The sequence below is a fragment of the Pelobates fuscus genome, chromosome 1 (assembly GCF_036172605.1).
Source record: "Pelobates fuscus isolate aPelFus1 chromosome 1, aPelFus1.pri, whole genome shotgun sequence".
NCBI classification, from domain to species: domain Eukaryota; kingdom Metazoa; phylum Chordata; class Amphibia; order Anura; family Pelobatidae; genus Pelobates; species Pelobates fuscus.
The window spans coordinates 490,062,781-490,080,004 of NC_086317.1; the positions used below are offsets into that span (position 1 = coordinate 490,062,781).

Here is a 17,224-nt window from a genome sequence, read left to right on the forward strand (position 1 = left end):
ATGTCCTCATTGGTTGCAACGTGGATAATCATTAAGATACACGGAGCATAAGGAAAGGAAAAAAAGGACAAGGATGCTTTAAGTAGATTAAAAATCTTGAGAGGGGTTAAAGTTGTGATATATGGGGTGTTTCAGATAATTGAGTTTAGGGCTAGAGTTGGGTTAAATGTATTATTTGACGAATTGATGTGTTTAGTTTTTAAGAGGAAATAAAACTAGGACTAAGCTAAAGGGTATATTTAAGGATTAGCCTATGATTCATTTGGGACTAATGGAACGGTTTGTTTAGGTTTTTGAAGGGGTAAAATTTAAGGTGAGGGGAAATACGTTTATGTTGTGTGGAGTTTGAAATTACTCCCTTTCCCATGTCTATTTATACTCCAGTCAGCCTACTGTGATTTGTATTACAGCTGCAGGAGCTGTTATACATTGTGCATCACTCAGCATTGTCCCTGATCCTCCTGTACAGCATTTTCTGTGTGAGAGGCTGTTAGTGGCAGATGGGAAGTGATCCCTTCCACTTCCTATCCAGCCTCACACACAGACACTGGAGGATCTGGGACAGCACTGAATTTGACTCCCTCTATAACTGTCCCTGTAGCTCCATTATGAATCATATGTGGCTGACTGGATACAGAGATCACTGGTCAAAGCTCCTGGTCTTTATGTCCCCACCAGCCCACCTATTCTCCAAAATAACACATTAAATGTACATTATAATTTTAGAAATTAATTCTGGGTAAGAACTGGTCACCTGGAAGTGATGAGAGTAATGTCTCCTCAAAAGAGATTTTAAATGGTGGGTCAGTTTATTTTGAGGCTGTGCCAAGGTAAAGAGGGCTGATAGCATAGAGCAAATGGCTTTTTATAACATGATTGATGATCAGCTAAACAGTTCTTCATCCCATCGTCTCTGTAGAAGTAATTTGTAATGGACTCCACCACTCTGCCCTCAATATCTTAATTCTTTATTTTACATTGTGCATCACTCAGCATTGTCCCTGATCCTCCTGTACAGCATTTCCTGTGTGAAAGGCTGTTAGTGGCAGATGGGAAGTGATCCCTTCCACTTCCTATCCAGCCTCACACACAGACACTGGAGGATCTGGGACAGCACTGAATTTGACTCCCTCTATAACTGTCCCTGTAGCTCCATTATGAATCATATGTGGCTGACTGGATACAGAGATCACTGGTCAAAGCTCCTGGTCTTTATGTCCCCACCAGCCCACCTATTCTCCAAAATAACACATTAAATGTACATTATAATTTTAGAAATTAATTCTGGGTAAGAACTGGTCACCTGGAAGTGATGAGAGTAATGTCTCCTCAAAAGAGATTTTAAATGGTGGGTCAGTTTATTTTGAGGCTGTGCCAAGGTAAAGAGGGCTGATAGCATAGAGCAAATGGCTTTTTATAACATGATTGATGATCAGCTAAACAGTTCTTCATCCCATCGTCTCTGTAGAAGTAATTTGTAATGGACTCCACCACTCTGCCCTCAATATCTTAATTCTTTATTTTACATTGTGCATCACTCAGCATTGTCCCTGATCCTCCTGTACAGCATTTCCTGTGTGAAAGGCTGTTAGTGGCAGATGGGAAGTGATCCCTTCCACTTCCTATCCAGCCTCACACACAGACACTGGAGGATCTGGGACAGCACTGAATTTGACTCCCTCTATAACTGTCCCTGTAGCTCCATTATGAATCATATGTGGCTGACTGGATACAGAGATCACTGGTCAAAGCTCCTGGTCTTTATGTCCCCACCAGCCCACCTATTCTCCAAAATAACACATTAAATGTACATTATAATTTTAGAAATTAATTCTGGGTAAGAACTGGTCACCTGGAAGTGATGAGAGTAATGTCTCCTCAAAAGAGATTTTAAATGGTGGGTCAGTTTATTTTGAGGCTGTGCCAAGGTAAAGAGGGCTGATAGCATAGAGCAAATGGCTTTTTATAACATGATTGATGATCAGCTAAACAGTTCTTCATCCCATCGTCTCTGTAGAAGTAATTTGTAATGGACTCCACCACTCTGCCCTCAATATCTTAATTCTTTATTTTATTGCGCATAAAATATTACAAGACATGTAGGATAGACGCCACATCAGCGTATCAAACAATGTTCCAAGATATACAGGTATTGAAGTCTGCGCATTTTTTATCTTTTCACATTTGTATCACAAAGTAATGTAACAGTGCCCTCAATATCTTTAGGGACACCGAGGGATTCGTTTGTCAGATCTATCATTGCATTTTTCAGAAGAGCTTGCACTCCTTTCATTCCAAATATCATAATCTGAACATAAATATATCAAAAGAGAGGTTTGGAGGTCTTTTACCTGTGACCACAATGTGTGTCCTGGTATGAAAAGACCAGAATTATAGATTTAAAAAAAAGCATGAAATCTGCTGCCCCCTGAAACCACCACAATGAAAAGCTTCTAAATTTAAACCTATAACTAGTTTTCTGCATTAGTGAATCTTCATGTAGGTGAAATCCAGTACAGTAATGGCCAGATGGTGGTGGAGCACAATACTATCAATGCAATTAAATAAAACGTATGAGAGAACTGGAGCGACCCCTTACTTGAAACTCTGCTGCAGATCTGTTTGATTTAGACAAAGCATGGTTACCTCTCTATGGCCAGCCAGATCTTCATCCCATCGTCTCTGTAGAAGTAATTTGGGATGGACTCCATCCCTCTGTTCTCGATATCTTTAGGGACACAGAGGGAGTCGTATGTCAACTCTGCTGCTACTTTCTTCGAAAGAGCCTGCATTCCTTTGATTCCAATTGTCATAATCTGAATATACATATATCAAATAAGAGATATAGTGACATCTTTCTAGAGAAATAGACATCAATATTGAAAATTCTCGATTGAAGTTGTTAAGTGATTAGCTAATTATATGATTGTATTATGACCATCTGGTATTCTTCCTGTTTTGTACTAAAGATTGTTACAGCAAAGGTTAAATATCTTACCATAAAATGATATGTAACAACAAGGCTTTCATTTTACATAAAGAGATATTTATTGACGAGTCTACCGGGGGATCTCCAACAGATGGGAAATGATGGTATGGAAGTGCTCCAGTAAACCAACTTACACTATGCTTTGAGCACAACGTATATAGTAACTACAATTATTATGAACTCTGTGAGGCTGGGGAGAATTTATTTAATCTGAATGGATTATATATTAATCTGTATGAACAGCAGATTAATAAGGATTTAGCCTTTCTCAGGAGTCTGGAACTTTGAAGAAACAAAGGACAGGGGAGATGCATGCTCTACATTCTTATCCATTCATTATGCCTAGTCTGTGAGATTGTATCCCCAACTTTTTACAAATTTATACATTATCTCTTTTCTTCTCAGTCACTCTGGTTTTGCAATTTTCAGTTTTTGGTTTTTTGGTTTTATACCTCAGGTTGCCAATCACACTTTTTTTTTTTTTTTAGATTTACAAATATAATTTAGTTATTAGAGTCACTTTCTGATTAATCCTGCTTTAACCAACAGTTACAAAAAGGAATATCCTTTTTTTATCACCCTAATTATAAACAGACTACATGAGAGGTCAGTAGATGGATCACACCTGATCAAACGTTCCACCAGGATTGAAAAGAGCTTGTCTACCGAGAACATTGATCATCAGAGTGTATCGAAGATGAGGGATAATGAGCTGCAATGAGAGAAATACATACAATTACATCTCCATAGCAGTCTCTGCATTGTTGTATTAAATACTTTGTGGTGGGAGTTATCATATGGTTTACAAAGTGATAATAGAGTGCTCTCTGTTAATAGGCCGGATGTATTGGTACACTTCGTCACTGTGAATATTAGGATCAGATTACTGAACGTTCCTGTGATGAAACGCGGTCACTGGGTACCATGGCCACATGTGCCCACCCACTTGTCCAGTCTCATTGGACCCCTAAGGACTTGTACTGTGGACTCAGGGGGTCCAACAGACTTGTTTCAGGCCCGTTGTGGATCTGGCCACAGGTCTTTCTATTTCTATTGGGGGAGATATGTGATGGATGGCCTGATTTGTTTGGTGCGGGCAACAAGCTTGCGGCACCATTTTTGGGACTGATCTCCGTGTGTCTAGATATCGCTGTATTGTGTACCTGTATTATACACAGAGCAGTGTGTGTGTACCTGTATTCTACATAGAGCGGTGTGTATGTCTGTATATGCAGCTGTGGGTCAACAAAGGGGGGGGGCAGCAGCTCTATAAACTATAAAGTATAGTTAGGAGTGAAATGTATTGCGTTGTACTGCGTTTTAATCAAGTTAAATGCTGCCCTGTGAGTGACCACCTGCTGTGGGAGCCAGCAAGTCTATCTACTACAGTGACGGGCTGTGTTGATGTAACCAGAGATGGCTCTGAAGGGACATGGGGTCCAACCAAGATAACCTTTTGCTGTCATGGTGTGTTGGCACAAGGGGAGGTGGTAACTTGTGTAAGGAATCACTTTATTGCTTTGTAGTTCTTTCTCTGTGACCTGTTCTGTATTCCCATTGGTGAAGGTTTTGTGTAATTATATGGAGACCCCCTGCTGAGGGTCTGTGTATAACTTGGCTTACCATGTTCCATTAAACAGATCAGTTGAGTTCAGTTGACTCCCAGAGACATGTTTCGTCTGGTTACTGGGGGAATGGGTATTTACTTGTGCTGATGGTTATAGAGTGGCTAAAGGAAGGTAATAGTGGAGGTAATCAGTTGGGTAACCCGTGGTCCTCTAGCATCTATTTATTTATTTTATCTATGTTTTTTGTAGGCCGAGGGTTTAGAGATCCATGATCCCTGTCAATGGATTGCACTCTAACCAAGTGCAGTAAGGGGCCGTTCACCTAATTTAAATCCAGTTCATTATAATCTCTGTGTCATAACATTGTTTTGCTGTTTTCAGATATAATGAACCATTTGCTATCTGTTATTTCCTGCCTTCACACAAATCCAGCACTTACACTGAGGGAAATAGCCATAAACTGAAGTAAGGAGTTACGATTCACACAGAATTTGACAACAAAAGATCCTAATCAAAATCATCTTCTTGTATCCTGAAGTCTTTGTGCCTTCCCATTGTTCTACCTTATGTCTTCTACCTACTCCCCTGCTAGTTGCCTTCTCCCCATTGCCGTGTCCTGTAATATTGTCCCTTGTTATGGTCTGTGCTTTTCTCCCATACCCTTATTTTCTCCCTATTCTCCCCAACTGTACATATCAGTTTAGTGTGGAATCATGGTTACAGATTGCACAGACCTGGATATCATTGTAACTGTGTGCTGTGAGTGCTGATCTATCAGGGTATTGAGTTTGTGTGATGAAGGAAGCAGGAAAATTACAGTCTAACAAACGAGAACAGCAGAGACTTGTCTAGAAGGAGTCAGTAACTGCAATGTTATGTTACAATGGGAGGGAGGTATACACTGTCAGTGTTATCCACTGGCTTCCTAGAGGGTTCTGCTGACCTGTCACAGAGGTTCAAGTCACCTCCAGGCCTCCCAGGTCCCACCTTGTTGCAAAGAAACCAAAATATAGAGTGGCTATAACACCACCAAGAAAATAAAAAGGCAACAAAGGATAAAAAGGGGAAACACAAGAGGTTTGCACAAAATATACACCAGTTGGATCTTGTGGCAAAAGCCACTTCGCCACTGGTTTTTGGAGAGGATTCCTGGCCAGCCTTTTGCCTTGAGATTATGGCCCTGTGACTTATTGGGGTTTAAAGCACTGTTTCTGCCCCTTCAGAAATTATTGGAAAGGATTTGCACTTTCGAAGTGTCACTTCGAAAACAGCTGAAGTGTCGAAGTAGTCGAAGTGGCCGCAATTTGACATTCGAACATGTGGCGGCAGCTATTTTATTCAGTCGAACAAGGTCATTGGTGTTTTATCGCCGAGTTCATGGAACTCAAATCGGACATGCGCAGGCACGAACACCGCAGAAACTTTACCTTCTCTGAACTTAGCCATTGGAAATAGACCGGACGCAAGGCCAAATTCTCTGGAACTGTTTTGGGCATGAAACCATGCGTGCGGTCGGTCAAAAGAGACTTCCATGAATCTTTTGAACCCCTGCTCTGATCTGGGTTATTTTTGGATATGTTTTTAACCCAGATCAGGGGATATGTAGTGTTTTGGGGTGTTTTTCAGACTTTGTAAAAATGTATGTTTTTTCTGTTAGAGTTAATTGAGTTAGTCCATTCTCTTCAGTAATTATATCACAGGCACAGGGATTGTGTACAGTATGTGGGAGTGTTATTCATGATCAAACTGTTTCTGATTGGCCTGTATGTTTTGTGTCTGGTGCCCAACAAGGTCCAGCTGGGAATCAACCTTGTTGGGAAAATTGTATATAAAGCAAGCCTGTATCAATAAACCCTCTGTTCTACTTCACCCTCAATACTGAGTTCTGTCTCTTATTGGGGGAAACTGCTACAAGGGATTGCTATGCTCTTCATACTCCCTTGAATAATCACTAGCTCTTCTAAGAGCTGTTCCTGCTTCGCTCTCTGAAGGAAGAGAGGTTCACCCACTGGAACCTGGAGCCTTGCCGTAGGTCCAGGGTGGGTAGGAGATGGCGAGACCCCAACCAAGCTGCGGCGGTTAATGGGGTCAGCAGCACTTATGGTGTCTGGAAAAGTGCTTGGAGCCCTCGGTAAGCACTAGGAGCATCCGTCGGCAGAGGTACCCAACCGGGGTACAGGAAGCTCTGTTACAGATCTCATCACTCTGTAGTAATAAGAGAATATTCCACAGGAATGAAGATAATATTTACAGTAAGTGTGAATTGGCCATGTAATCTCTTACCTTGTAAACTGGATGGCCCATCGGAAGTTGTCTGGTGGTTGCAATAGTAAAGACCTCAGCGAAGAGATGGGTGTAAAGCCAGTGAGATAAAGCTTCATGAACCTGGAAGTCAACATTGCGCACCCACATCTTGGCCAAGGTCCAGTCCCACTCAGGGTCACTGGGCAGGAAAATAGGGGTGTCTTCACCTGGGGTTTGACCCAACTGGAATAAAAGAGACATAGTTATAGACTAAATGGCAACATCATCAAGTCAGTTCTTGAATTTCATGTGTTGGAAGCAGGAAAAATGGGCAAAGAAAAGATCTATCTTAGTGACTTTGACAAGAGCCAAATAGTAATGGCTAGATGACTGGTTCATATCATCTCCAAAGCAGTAAGTCTCATAGGGTGTTCCTAGTATGCAGTAGTTAGTACCTACCAAAAGTGGTGCATGTAACTGGCGTCAGGGTCATGGGAGCCCAAGGTTTATTGATGCATGTGGGGAACGAAGGCTAGTTCATCTGGTCTGATTACACAAGATAGAAACGTGTAGGAACACGCAGTGGATTCATTGTGAAGCTGCGTAGCTGTCCTGTCCACCTTCTAAAGCACCTTTAATTGGGATGTTTGTATCAGAGCTGGACCATGGAGCAATGGAAGAAGGTTGCCTGGTCTGATGAATTATGTTTTCTTTTAGATTAGGTGGATGTCCAGGTTCATGTGTGCGTTGTTTACCTGGGAAAGAGATGGAAGCAGGATGCACTATGGGAAAATGGCAAGATGGCGGAGGAAGTGTTATGCTCTGGGCAATGCTATGCTGGGAAGTCTTGGGTCCTTGCATTCATTTGGATGTTACTTTGACATGTACCCCTTTATGGTAATGGTGTTCATTTTCCATGGCCTCTTTCACTAGGCTAATGCACCCTGCCATACTCCAAATTCCCAGATCTCAATCTCTTTGAGCATTGGTGGGATGTGCTGGAACAACAAGTCTAATCCATGGAGCTCTGACCCCCCACGCAACTTGCAGGACTTAAAGGATCTAATGTCTTGGTGCAGATACCACAGGACACGTTTAGAGGTCTTGTGGAGTCTGTGACTAGATGCCTTAGAGCTGTTTTGGCTGATCAGTGTACATTACCCTTCAGAATAAACAAACTGCTTCCATTCAATTCAAATATTATTAAAAATGTTATCAATGTATAATATTTACCTTGATTTTCAACAATATTCAAATAAATAGTGTTGACTATAGGGAATTTTCTGTTCAAATTTATATAAAATGACACCTTGACTAAATTCTATTATTCTGTACTTTTTAATTATTTTTTAATGGAAATATGTATACTGGAATTCAAAAGTTTGAATATAAAAGCGCTAAATAAAACAGGAGTATGAGGGGAAATAAAAAATGTAAAAAATATTTCCCAACCACCTATACAGTATTATTCATATATATAAAGATGCATTAAAAAGACACATTTGTGTTGTACCCTCATACTAAACACATAAAACACAGGTTAGAAATTATAGTTATGCTGGTTGAGCGCCTAAAAATAAGTATAATTTTTCAATATGTATACTAGAAACTTTAGCATGCCTTAACCCACATGCAGCGGTGGGATTCAGCCAGTTTGCATAAACCTGTTACTAAAATTTAACAAGTTTGCAAAACCGGTGATTAAAATGGCTGCTGTGTCGGGTCCTCAGTCCATGACCGAGAACCAACACCAAGAGGGGGCCAGGCGGCTGGTCCTTTATACCGCTGGGGGCGGGGCCCCTCCATGCAGTCATTCAGAGTTTCCCTGTCTGCAGCTCCGCCGGGTGCAGACCATGGAGTAGGGATCTACGATCTCCGGGACGTGATGTGTCAGAGCTCTGAATGGCCGGAGATAGTGAAATCTCTACTCCATGGTCTGCAGCTCTGCACTCGGTGGAGCTGCAGACAGAGAGGCTCTGACAGACTGGATACCTAGCCCACTGGACCAGCAGGGAATGGAATACACACAAAAAAAATGTTAATTTCACTAAGCCACACACTACCACGCCCACTGTCACCATCCCCACACACTACCACCACTCCCACGATTACCATTCCCTTACACTACCACCACCACCACCACTGTCAACATCTCCTTACCTACCACCATACCGACTGTCACCAGCCGCCCATTGCCACCACTTCTTACCCTGTCACCACCACTGTCACCACCTTCCCCCCTGTCCTGTCACCATCCCCTCACACTACCACCACCACCACTGTCATCATCTCCCCCACAGTCACCACTTCCCACTGTCACAACCACCCACACTGTCACCACCCCACCAGTGCCACCATCCTCACACAATACCACCCCCCACTGTTACCATCACCTCACACTACCCCCACCACTACTGTCACCATCCCTTCACACTACCACCACCCCCACTGTCACCATCCCCTTACACTACCACCACTCCCACTGTCACCATCTCCCCCCATTGTCACCACTTCCCACTTTACCACCTCCTCTCCTGTCACCATCCCCTCACACTACCACCACCACTGTTATAATCCCCCCACTGTCACTACTTTTTAAACTGTCACCACCACCACTGTCACCATCCTCCCACACAGTCACCATTCACCCCACAGTTACCACTTCCCACACTGTCACTTATTCCCACACTGTGACCTGCCCTCCACTGTAACCATCCCCCTCTTACTGTCACCACTTACCACACAGTCGTCACAACCTCCCACACTGTCACCATCACTCCACACTCACCACCTTCCATATTGTCCCCATTCTCCCCAGACTGTCACCATCCCCCCATAATATCACCATCCCGACACTGTCACCCCCCCCCACGCATACTGTCACCATCCCCCACACTGTCACCCTCCCACACATACTGTCACCATCCCACACACACTGTCACCACCCACTGTGGTGAAACTCTAGTCCTGACCAGGACTTTTCTCAGCTGGATCCATAGTAACTGGAATTCCGGAACAAGGCGCTGTGAAGTGAATAGCTCTATCCCTCCCTAGTAACAGCAATTCTGGGAGTACGACTTTATTAAGCCATAAGCTTTTTATGCACAGATGTCCCTGTGTCTGGGAGATAATTGAGTAAAAGACCGGTAACTAAATAATCTCTCAGTTACAGGGAACCATACATAAAGAGGCAATGGCCGCCGGTCCACTTTCGTGAGTTCCTGTGTGAACACCAACCAATGCTCCCAATGGTTTTTAGGGAGCAAATGCTTCTCCTAGTCGGTAGTTTCTCCCGAACGGCATTCTTCTAACTTGTCTAGGAGCGGAACGGGCAGCAGTGCAGTTTTCCCCGGGGTTCATGGGATCACGTAGCCAAAAAGAGTTCCACACATTCGATGACCATATTCTGCTGCCTGAGTTCGGGAGACAAAATGGACGCCATTCACTCGAGCATGTGTGTTCGCTTATATGATTGGCGGCCACCCAGGGAAAGCACTTGAGCTAATTACTCTTATGAAGTTAACAAGCCAGGGGGTGGTCGGTGTTCGGGGGTGTAAAAGGTGAACACTCATCTTTATTAGGAATACGAACAAGGTGGGTACTGACAACCGGTCAGAGAGGGGAAAAGTCTGTTACATCCACACACACTGTCACCACCTACACACACTATCACCAGCCACACACACTGTTCCCCTCCACACATATTATCACCATCCCACACACTGTCCCCCTCACACACTGTCACCATCCCCCTCACACTGTCACCCTCCCACACACAGTCACCCTCCCACACACACACTATCAGAGAGGCTTAGGGCAGAGACATGGCACAGAGTGGCTCGTGGCAGAGACATGGCACTTGGAGGCTAGGGGCAGAATGATGGCACAGAAAGGCTGGGGCAGAGAGATGACACAGGAGACACACGTGGCTCATTATATACAACTTATAAGAACTTACTGCTCTTTGGCATGATATTCAGGATTGATGCATTTATTTCTCATTGGCATGATATTTAAGGTTTATGTATTTACTGCATTAATAGCATTACCCTGCCCCCCAGGTGTTTTTGACGACCGGGGTATATATGTGTGGCTGCGTCAATCTGCTTGTGTGTGCTCACATGACTTGGGGGGGGCGGGGGGGGGGGGGAGTATTGATCCCAGGCAGCACAATGTCTTGGGCCAATCCTGTGGAGTTGGAAACATATGAAAAGTCAGAACTAGTTACTAACATTTTTGAATCCCACTACTGCCCACATGTATTATCTCTCTCCTGGAGGTCAAACATTGCTTCACAGTTTCTGAATCTCTGTTGTGGTGGTTTTTTTCGAAATCTCGATGGAGGTGCAACATAGGGCCCAGCTAAACTCTGTAATGTTTATTTTTGGCCTGTTTAAAATTAATCTGAGATAAAACAATTTGAAACAATTTTATTATCTTGTTTAGTCAAATGCGGTCAGCTGTGTTTTACCGTTGAGTTCATTGAACTCAAATCGGACACGCGACGGCACGAACAACGCTGAACCTTACCTTCTCTGGAACTTCGACACTTCGGCGGGACTCGAACGGTGTTTGACATTTCAAACACCACTTTAACTCTGGCTATTTGCACGAACAGCCCCGTTCGTGCATTTGAACTGCATTTGAACCATGTGAAATAGACCGAAATATGAAATATGACTTCCATGTAATTCGGGAACCCTTGCTCTGATCTGGGTGACTTTTGGATATGTTGTTTGCCCAGATCAGAGCTATCCGGGGATGTATGATTTGTGGGGATATGTTGTTGTTTTGGGGTAAAACTGTATATTTTATGCCTGTGATAATTAAGTTAGTCCATTGTGTTTGGTAATTGTATCACAGGCAGAGGGGAGGGTTTGTGTGCATTAGCTGGGAGTGTCTGACTATACTGTACTGTGTTGATTGGCTGTTGTAACTTTGTGTCCTCTGTTCCACAAGGGCCACGTGGGTAGTAACCTTGTGGGAAAATGTGTATATAAGAAAGACCTGTATGCTCATTAAACCAGTCCTACTTGACCCTCAACTCGCAGCCTCGACTTGTGTTTGGAGGGGACAGCTATAACCACTACAGGGATTGCTATGTTCTTCATACTCCCTTAGCTTCGCTAAGCTCTTGTGAGAGCTTGTTCATGTTCCTGCTTCGCTCTCTGGGAAAAGAGAGGTTCACGCACTGGAACCTGGAGCCTTGTCGTAGGTCCAGGGTGGGTAGGAGACGGCGAGACCCCAACCAAGCTGCGGCGGTTTGTGGAGTCTGCAGTGCTTATGGTGTCTGGTGTGTTGCTGATGGTCCTTGGTGAGCGCTAGGAGCATCCTTTCTACGGTCCAACCCTCAGCTTGCCTGGGGCAACTGTAACCCAAACTCTTTCTGACGTCATGTTTTATTGTAATTAGTATCCCTGAGTGATTGATATATAAGCTGGACTTTTACCTGATGAACACCAGTCTTGATAAAGTCTGTATTACAGACGAAACGCGTAGATCACGAGTTCATCGTTTCACTGCACTGCTACACCGGCACGACTTCCTTGACCCTGTTTGTGGCTCCCTGTTTTTGATAATGACGGACCAAAGCGAGCACATATCAGTTCCAGTTTGACGGGTCCATTGGTGTGCTCCCAGAGCCAGGCGTGTGGTGTGGCGAACAGGGTAAGTTGCTCCTAGCTACTCCCACAGTTTCCGACTTGGGAGCCCCTGTGCAGCACCCAGTCACATTAGCCTGCTTGGTTTTAGAACTCCATACCCCTTCTGCTGTTTTTTGTCCTATTTTTATTTGATCATTAACATCACGGACATTTTTAGGTGTTTGAATCTTTATACTTGTGTTTACTCCAGTGGAGGGGTCCCTCACTGGAGTTATACAGAACTGCTGATCTACATTATTGCAAATTATTTTGAGTATGGTCTGCCGTGTCTATTGATGTTTCTACCCATGAGATAACATTGCTATATTGTATCTTGCAGGTCTATTGTTAGATAGCTGTATATATATATATTTTAAGTTCTTTAAATAAAAGGCACTTTATTACCTGCCAATTATAACCCAGTGGATTGTACCTTTACTTGTATTGTGGCTCCTAATTTTCTTTATAATAGAAGGGACCTCTTCAATTTTTTTATCAGACGCAGGGCGTTGAATACATTGTATCTGTTTAATTAACATTTTCGTTGCTGGAGTGGGGTGTTACATTTTATTTAATTTGTCTTATTGGAGCGCTCACATAACTATATATTTTTTACTGTATAATATAGTGAGCTGAATTAAAATGGTGGCAGATGGCTGACAGTAGTGTGACTCGTAGTAATTTTGGGCAGACCAAGACATGTATGGACATTATGCACTGATCATTTGGAGAAATAAGCTTGAAATCCACCTGGAAGTTTCTATACAACTACAAAACAAAGAGGAAGAATCCCGGCCGAGAGTTCAAACTGACTCCAAACAGGGAGTATTAGCAGCAAGTTACATAAACTCATGGCTGGTTGGCATTTAGAAGAAGAGAGACCGTTGCAGAAAGCTAAATTCAGACTCGGTGGTTCAATTTTTAATGCAGCTCCCTGACACCCGTAAATCATATATGATATCCCAGAAATGACACAATTTAACATACAATGTATGTCAGATTGTGTGTGTGATTTGCAGGATATTACACATGATAAATGCCCCCAATAACTGCCCCCATCAGATTATCCACCCAATGGGTGGGTTTTTCCTAAACAACAGTCGGGTGCATCAGCCCTTGAAGAGCCTGACCGGACCCCTGTAGTATCTGCCAGCTGGGAGCAAGTGATAGCCTGTAACAGCCTGTCAAATTGTCCTACCTTAAAAGGGTCAGAGGGAGGAACTGGCTGGAGGCCACAGGCAGCATGAAGGCAGATGAGAGGCTGGACTGAGTTCCTACATGCTCACTCCCATCAGCCTCACCCCAAGCAAGCCACCCTCCAGGACACAAAAGATAAGCTAATAGGAGGTTTGCTGCAAATCAAATTATTATAACTCGTGTATGTATGTCAAATTGTATCTGTGTGTGTATGTCAGTTTGTGTATATGCCAGTGTGTGTCGGTGTGTATCGGAGTATGTGTATGCACCAGTGTGTGTATCTGTGTGTTTGTGTCAGTCAGTATGTGTATCTGTATGTATGTGTCAGTGTGCATCTGAATGTGTGAATGTGCAAGTGAGTGTATATGTGTGTATGTGTCAGTGTGGGTATATCTGTGCCAAGGTGTGTGTGGCGGTATACCCTCCTGAAGATGGGTTAGTGCTGCCTGTGGTTGCCCCTTCCTGGTTGTGATAGCTGCAGAGTCAATATAGCTGCCAGTGATTATAGGTATTGCCGCAGGGGTAACCGTGGTATCACGCAAACACGAGCCGAGGCTTAGTGAAGGGTGAAGAAGATCTGTTTAATCCAGCCAAATGGCCCGCTTATATACAAAATCAGAGAACAGTGAACACACCCATAAACACACTCACAATATGCCCAGAAAGTACAGTGTCAGCATGACTCAGACTAAAATCATGAAATATGAAAAACACATAATAATGCATATAATACATATAGGAACCCCCACAAGTTGTATATCCCCAGATAGCTGGGATCTGAGCACCCAAGTTGTCCAAATAGTGCTCAGATCCCACGAACAAAGCTAAACTGCCACTGGGATCCTGACCGATCGCACACGAGGTGTCTGCCTAAATTAGTTCAAGGGATTCAGTGGTAGCGGCCGGTCACTTTCGGGAGTTCCATGTATTGTCCGAACGCATCCTCTGGCTTATTGGTAGCAATTGTTTGCATGGTTCATACGAACAACCCTACCGAATGACACTCTCTCGACATGTGTGGATAAGAAGCAGGCGTTCGTCAAAGTTCAGCGGTGTTCGGGAGTAAAAGTGTCCGATTGTAGTTCCATGAACTCAATGACCAAACACTGCTGCCTGCATTCTCGCGAACAAGATGGCCTCCAACTCAGTTCCCATGTGTTCGTGAAGTTTGCCACAGCATGTATATGCCAGTCTGTCAGTGTGTATATCTGTGTGTATGTCTGTATGTCAGTGTGTCAAGGTGTGTGCATACGTGCGCGTGTTGATAGAGTGTGTAAATAGTTGTTGTGTTCTGTCATAATAAAATATAATTTACTTGTTCATACAAGTATGTTGGCTGTGTTTATGTGCATATGTGGGGGCTCGTGTGGAAAGGGGAGGGGGGTGCAAGGGATGCGGGTGTTGTTGCTGGTGAAGTTAGTTTTTGCATGATGGAATGTCTGTAATAGCTACATTTGCAGCAGGGACTGAGGAACAGACCAAAGGTGCTGATAATATAAAAGTTGGTGAAGCCTGTGTTTTGTGAGTTTAACCTTGAAGTATTTGCTTGTTAGTAGACGTGGAATTGTTTTCAGTTGAACATTAAACTGACTGAAAATGTATTTATTTGCTCATTTTTGGACAAAACCAAATGCAAAATCAAAATTTAGCGAATTAACAAATTCTTCAAATTTTCATTTGGTTCTATTTGTTCATTTATTATCACATGCAGCCAATGAGAGACCAGCATTTTCTGACAAATCCTGTGACAACAATCACAGACCAATCATCATGCAGGGCCAGGAAGTGTTTTACACGCAATCATTTGTCCATTTCCTACAACATTAAACTAATCTAAGACATTAAACAAATCTGACAGACAGCTTTTAACCATTTCCTGATGCTGGAACACTGAGTGTGAGGTAGTGGACCAGCATCATTTGTTGGCCGAGTTGGGTTGGTTTAGGTTGTGCTTTGAGAGAGCTAGTAGCTGGTGATAGAGTGATAAAGAGAGAGAGAAGACTTAGAAGATATCTTATCATTAGTTTATTTATTATTATTATTATTTGTAGTTTAAAACCACTGCAGCTGTATTTTTTTCTATTCTTTTGCATCTGGCTTTAAATAATGCAACAAAACAAAAGCTTTTATAGAATTTTGGCGAATCGAACAGATGCGCTAACAAATTTCAGCCAAATAGAAAATCTATACTTTTCAAACAAAACTTAAAGGGAAACTCCAGTGCCAGAAAAACAATCCGTTTTTCTGGCACTGGAGGGTCCCTCTCCCTCCCACCCACCAATCCCCGGTTACTGAAGGGGTGAAAACCCCTTCAGTCACTTACCTGGGACAGCGGCGATGTCCCTCGCCGCTGTCTCCGCCTCCGCGACGCTCCTCCTAGTGATTACGTCGGCCGGTGGGCGATACTAATCTCGCTCACCGGCCGAGGAGACCTAATGCGCATGCGCGGAAATTCCGCGCATGCGCATTACGTCTCCCCATAGGAAAGCATTGAAAAATCATTTCAATGCTTTCCAATGGGGTTTTGAGCGACGCTGGAGGTCCTCACACAGCGTGAGGACGTCCAGCGACGCTCTAGCACAGGAAACCTGTGCTAGAACCCAGGAAGTGACCTCTAGTGGCTGTCTAATAGACAGCCACTAGAGGTGGAGTTAACCCTGCAATGTAAATATTGCAGTTTATGAAACACTGCAATATTTACAGTTGCAGGGTTAAGGGTAGTGGGAGTTGGCACCCAGACCACTCCAATGAGCAGAAGTGGTCTGGGTGCCTGGAGTGCCCTTTAAGAAACCAAAAATTCTTTCCATTCAAATGTCTACGTTATAGTTATTCGATTACCTGGATTTTGTTTCCCTAACAGGGAAATCTAGTTTAAGTTGTCTGTTGCTGCACACTGCAAATGGACTGTGATCATTGCTGGTCACTTTGTAACTCTCCAAAGCTGTTGTTAATCAGTACCCTACTAGTAAGGATCCCTATGTGGGTGCAGAATCACGGTATGGTTGAGGATATGGGAAGCTGTAGGTCTCATAGTGATATAGAGATACTGTCCTAAAGCTTGCCCATAGCTACGTGTTAGTGGACACCATGGAATTAAGAAGACTAGGTAGAGAATTCATACATGAGGCCAGGTATTGTTTCTGTAAAAGCAAGATTTTGCAAATCACAAAACCAAGAAGACCCTGACAGCGATCACATGTAAACCTATTCACGCTTTGTTTGAGAGAGACCTTGAAGTATACATAGCTGAGACTTTTTTCTGATTGATTCTCACAGGACCATGTTCCTGACTAGAACTTTAACCAAGGTCCACAAAATATGCTTCTTGCTTGAAAACGTGAAGAATGTCAATAATCATAGACCTGCTTCTTCCTTCTCTAATATTTTCCTCAGTTGAATCTTTCCATGTCTTGAGAGCTCTGGTATGGCTGTATATAACCCTAAGTCAGCTGCAATGTAAGCTTTAGACACATTTAAGTCATCCTTCATTGGATGAAGTCACTTGAAGAACCTGCTTGCCTAATGGCAGTGTAGAACACTTAGCCAGTCTGACCACTATAGCATTTCATTTAGGTGCGGAGTCC

The 17,224-nt window shown here is 43.3% G+C and overlaps 1 protein-coding gene across 1 annotated transcript in view; it reads right to left on the reverse strand.

Annotated features, from left to right (window-relative positions):
- LOC134586123 (arachidonate 12-lipoxygenase, 12R-type-like) overlaps positions 1–17,224 on the reverse strand; it is a 102,860-nt gene that overhangs the window by 22,479 nt on the left and 63,157 nt on the right. Inside the window, exons 9-11 of the mRNA XM_063441634.1 lie at positions 6,841–7,044; positions 3,615–3,701; positions 2,647–2,816 (exon numbers count right to left, since the gene is read on the reverse strand). Coding sequence (XP_063297704.1) covers positions 2,647–2,816; positions 3,615–3,701; positions 6,841–7,044 — 461 coding nt within the window. The remainder of the gene's footprint in view (positions 1–2,646; positions 2,817–3,614; positions 3,702–6,840; positions 7,045–17,224) is intronic.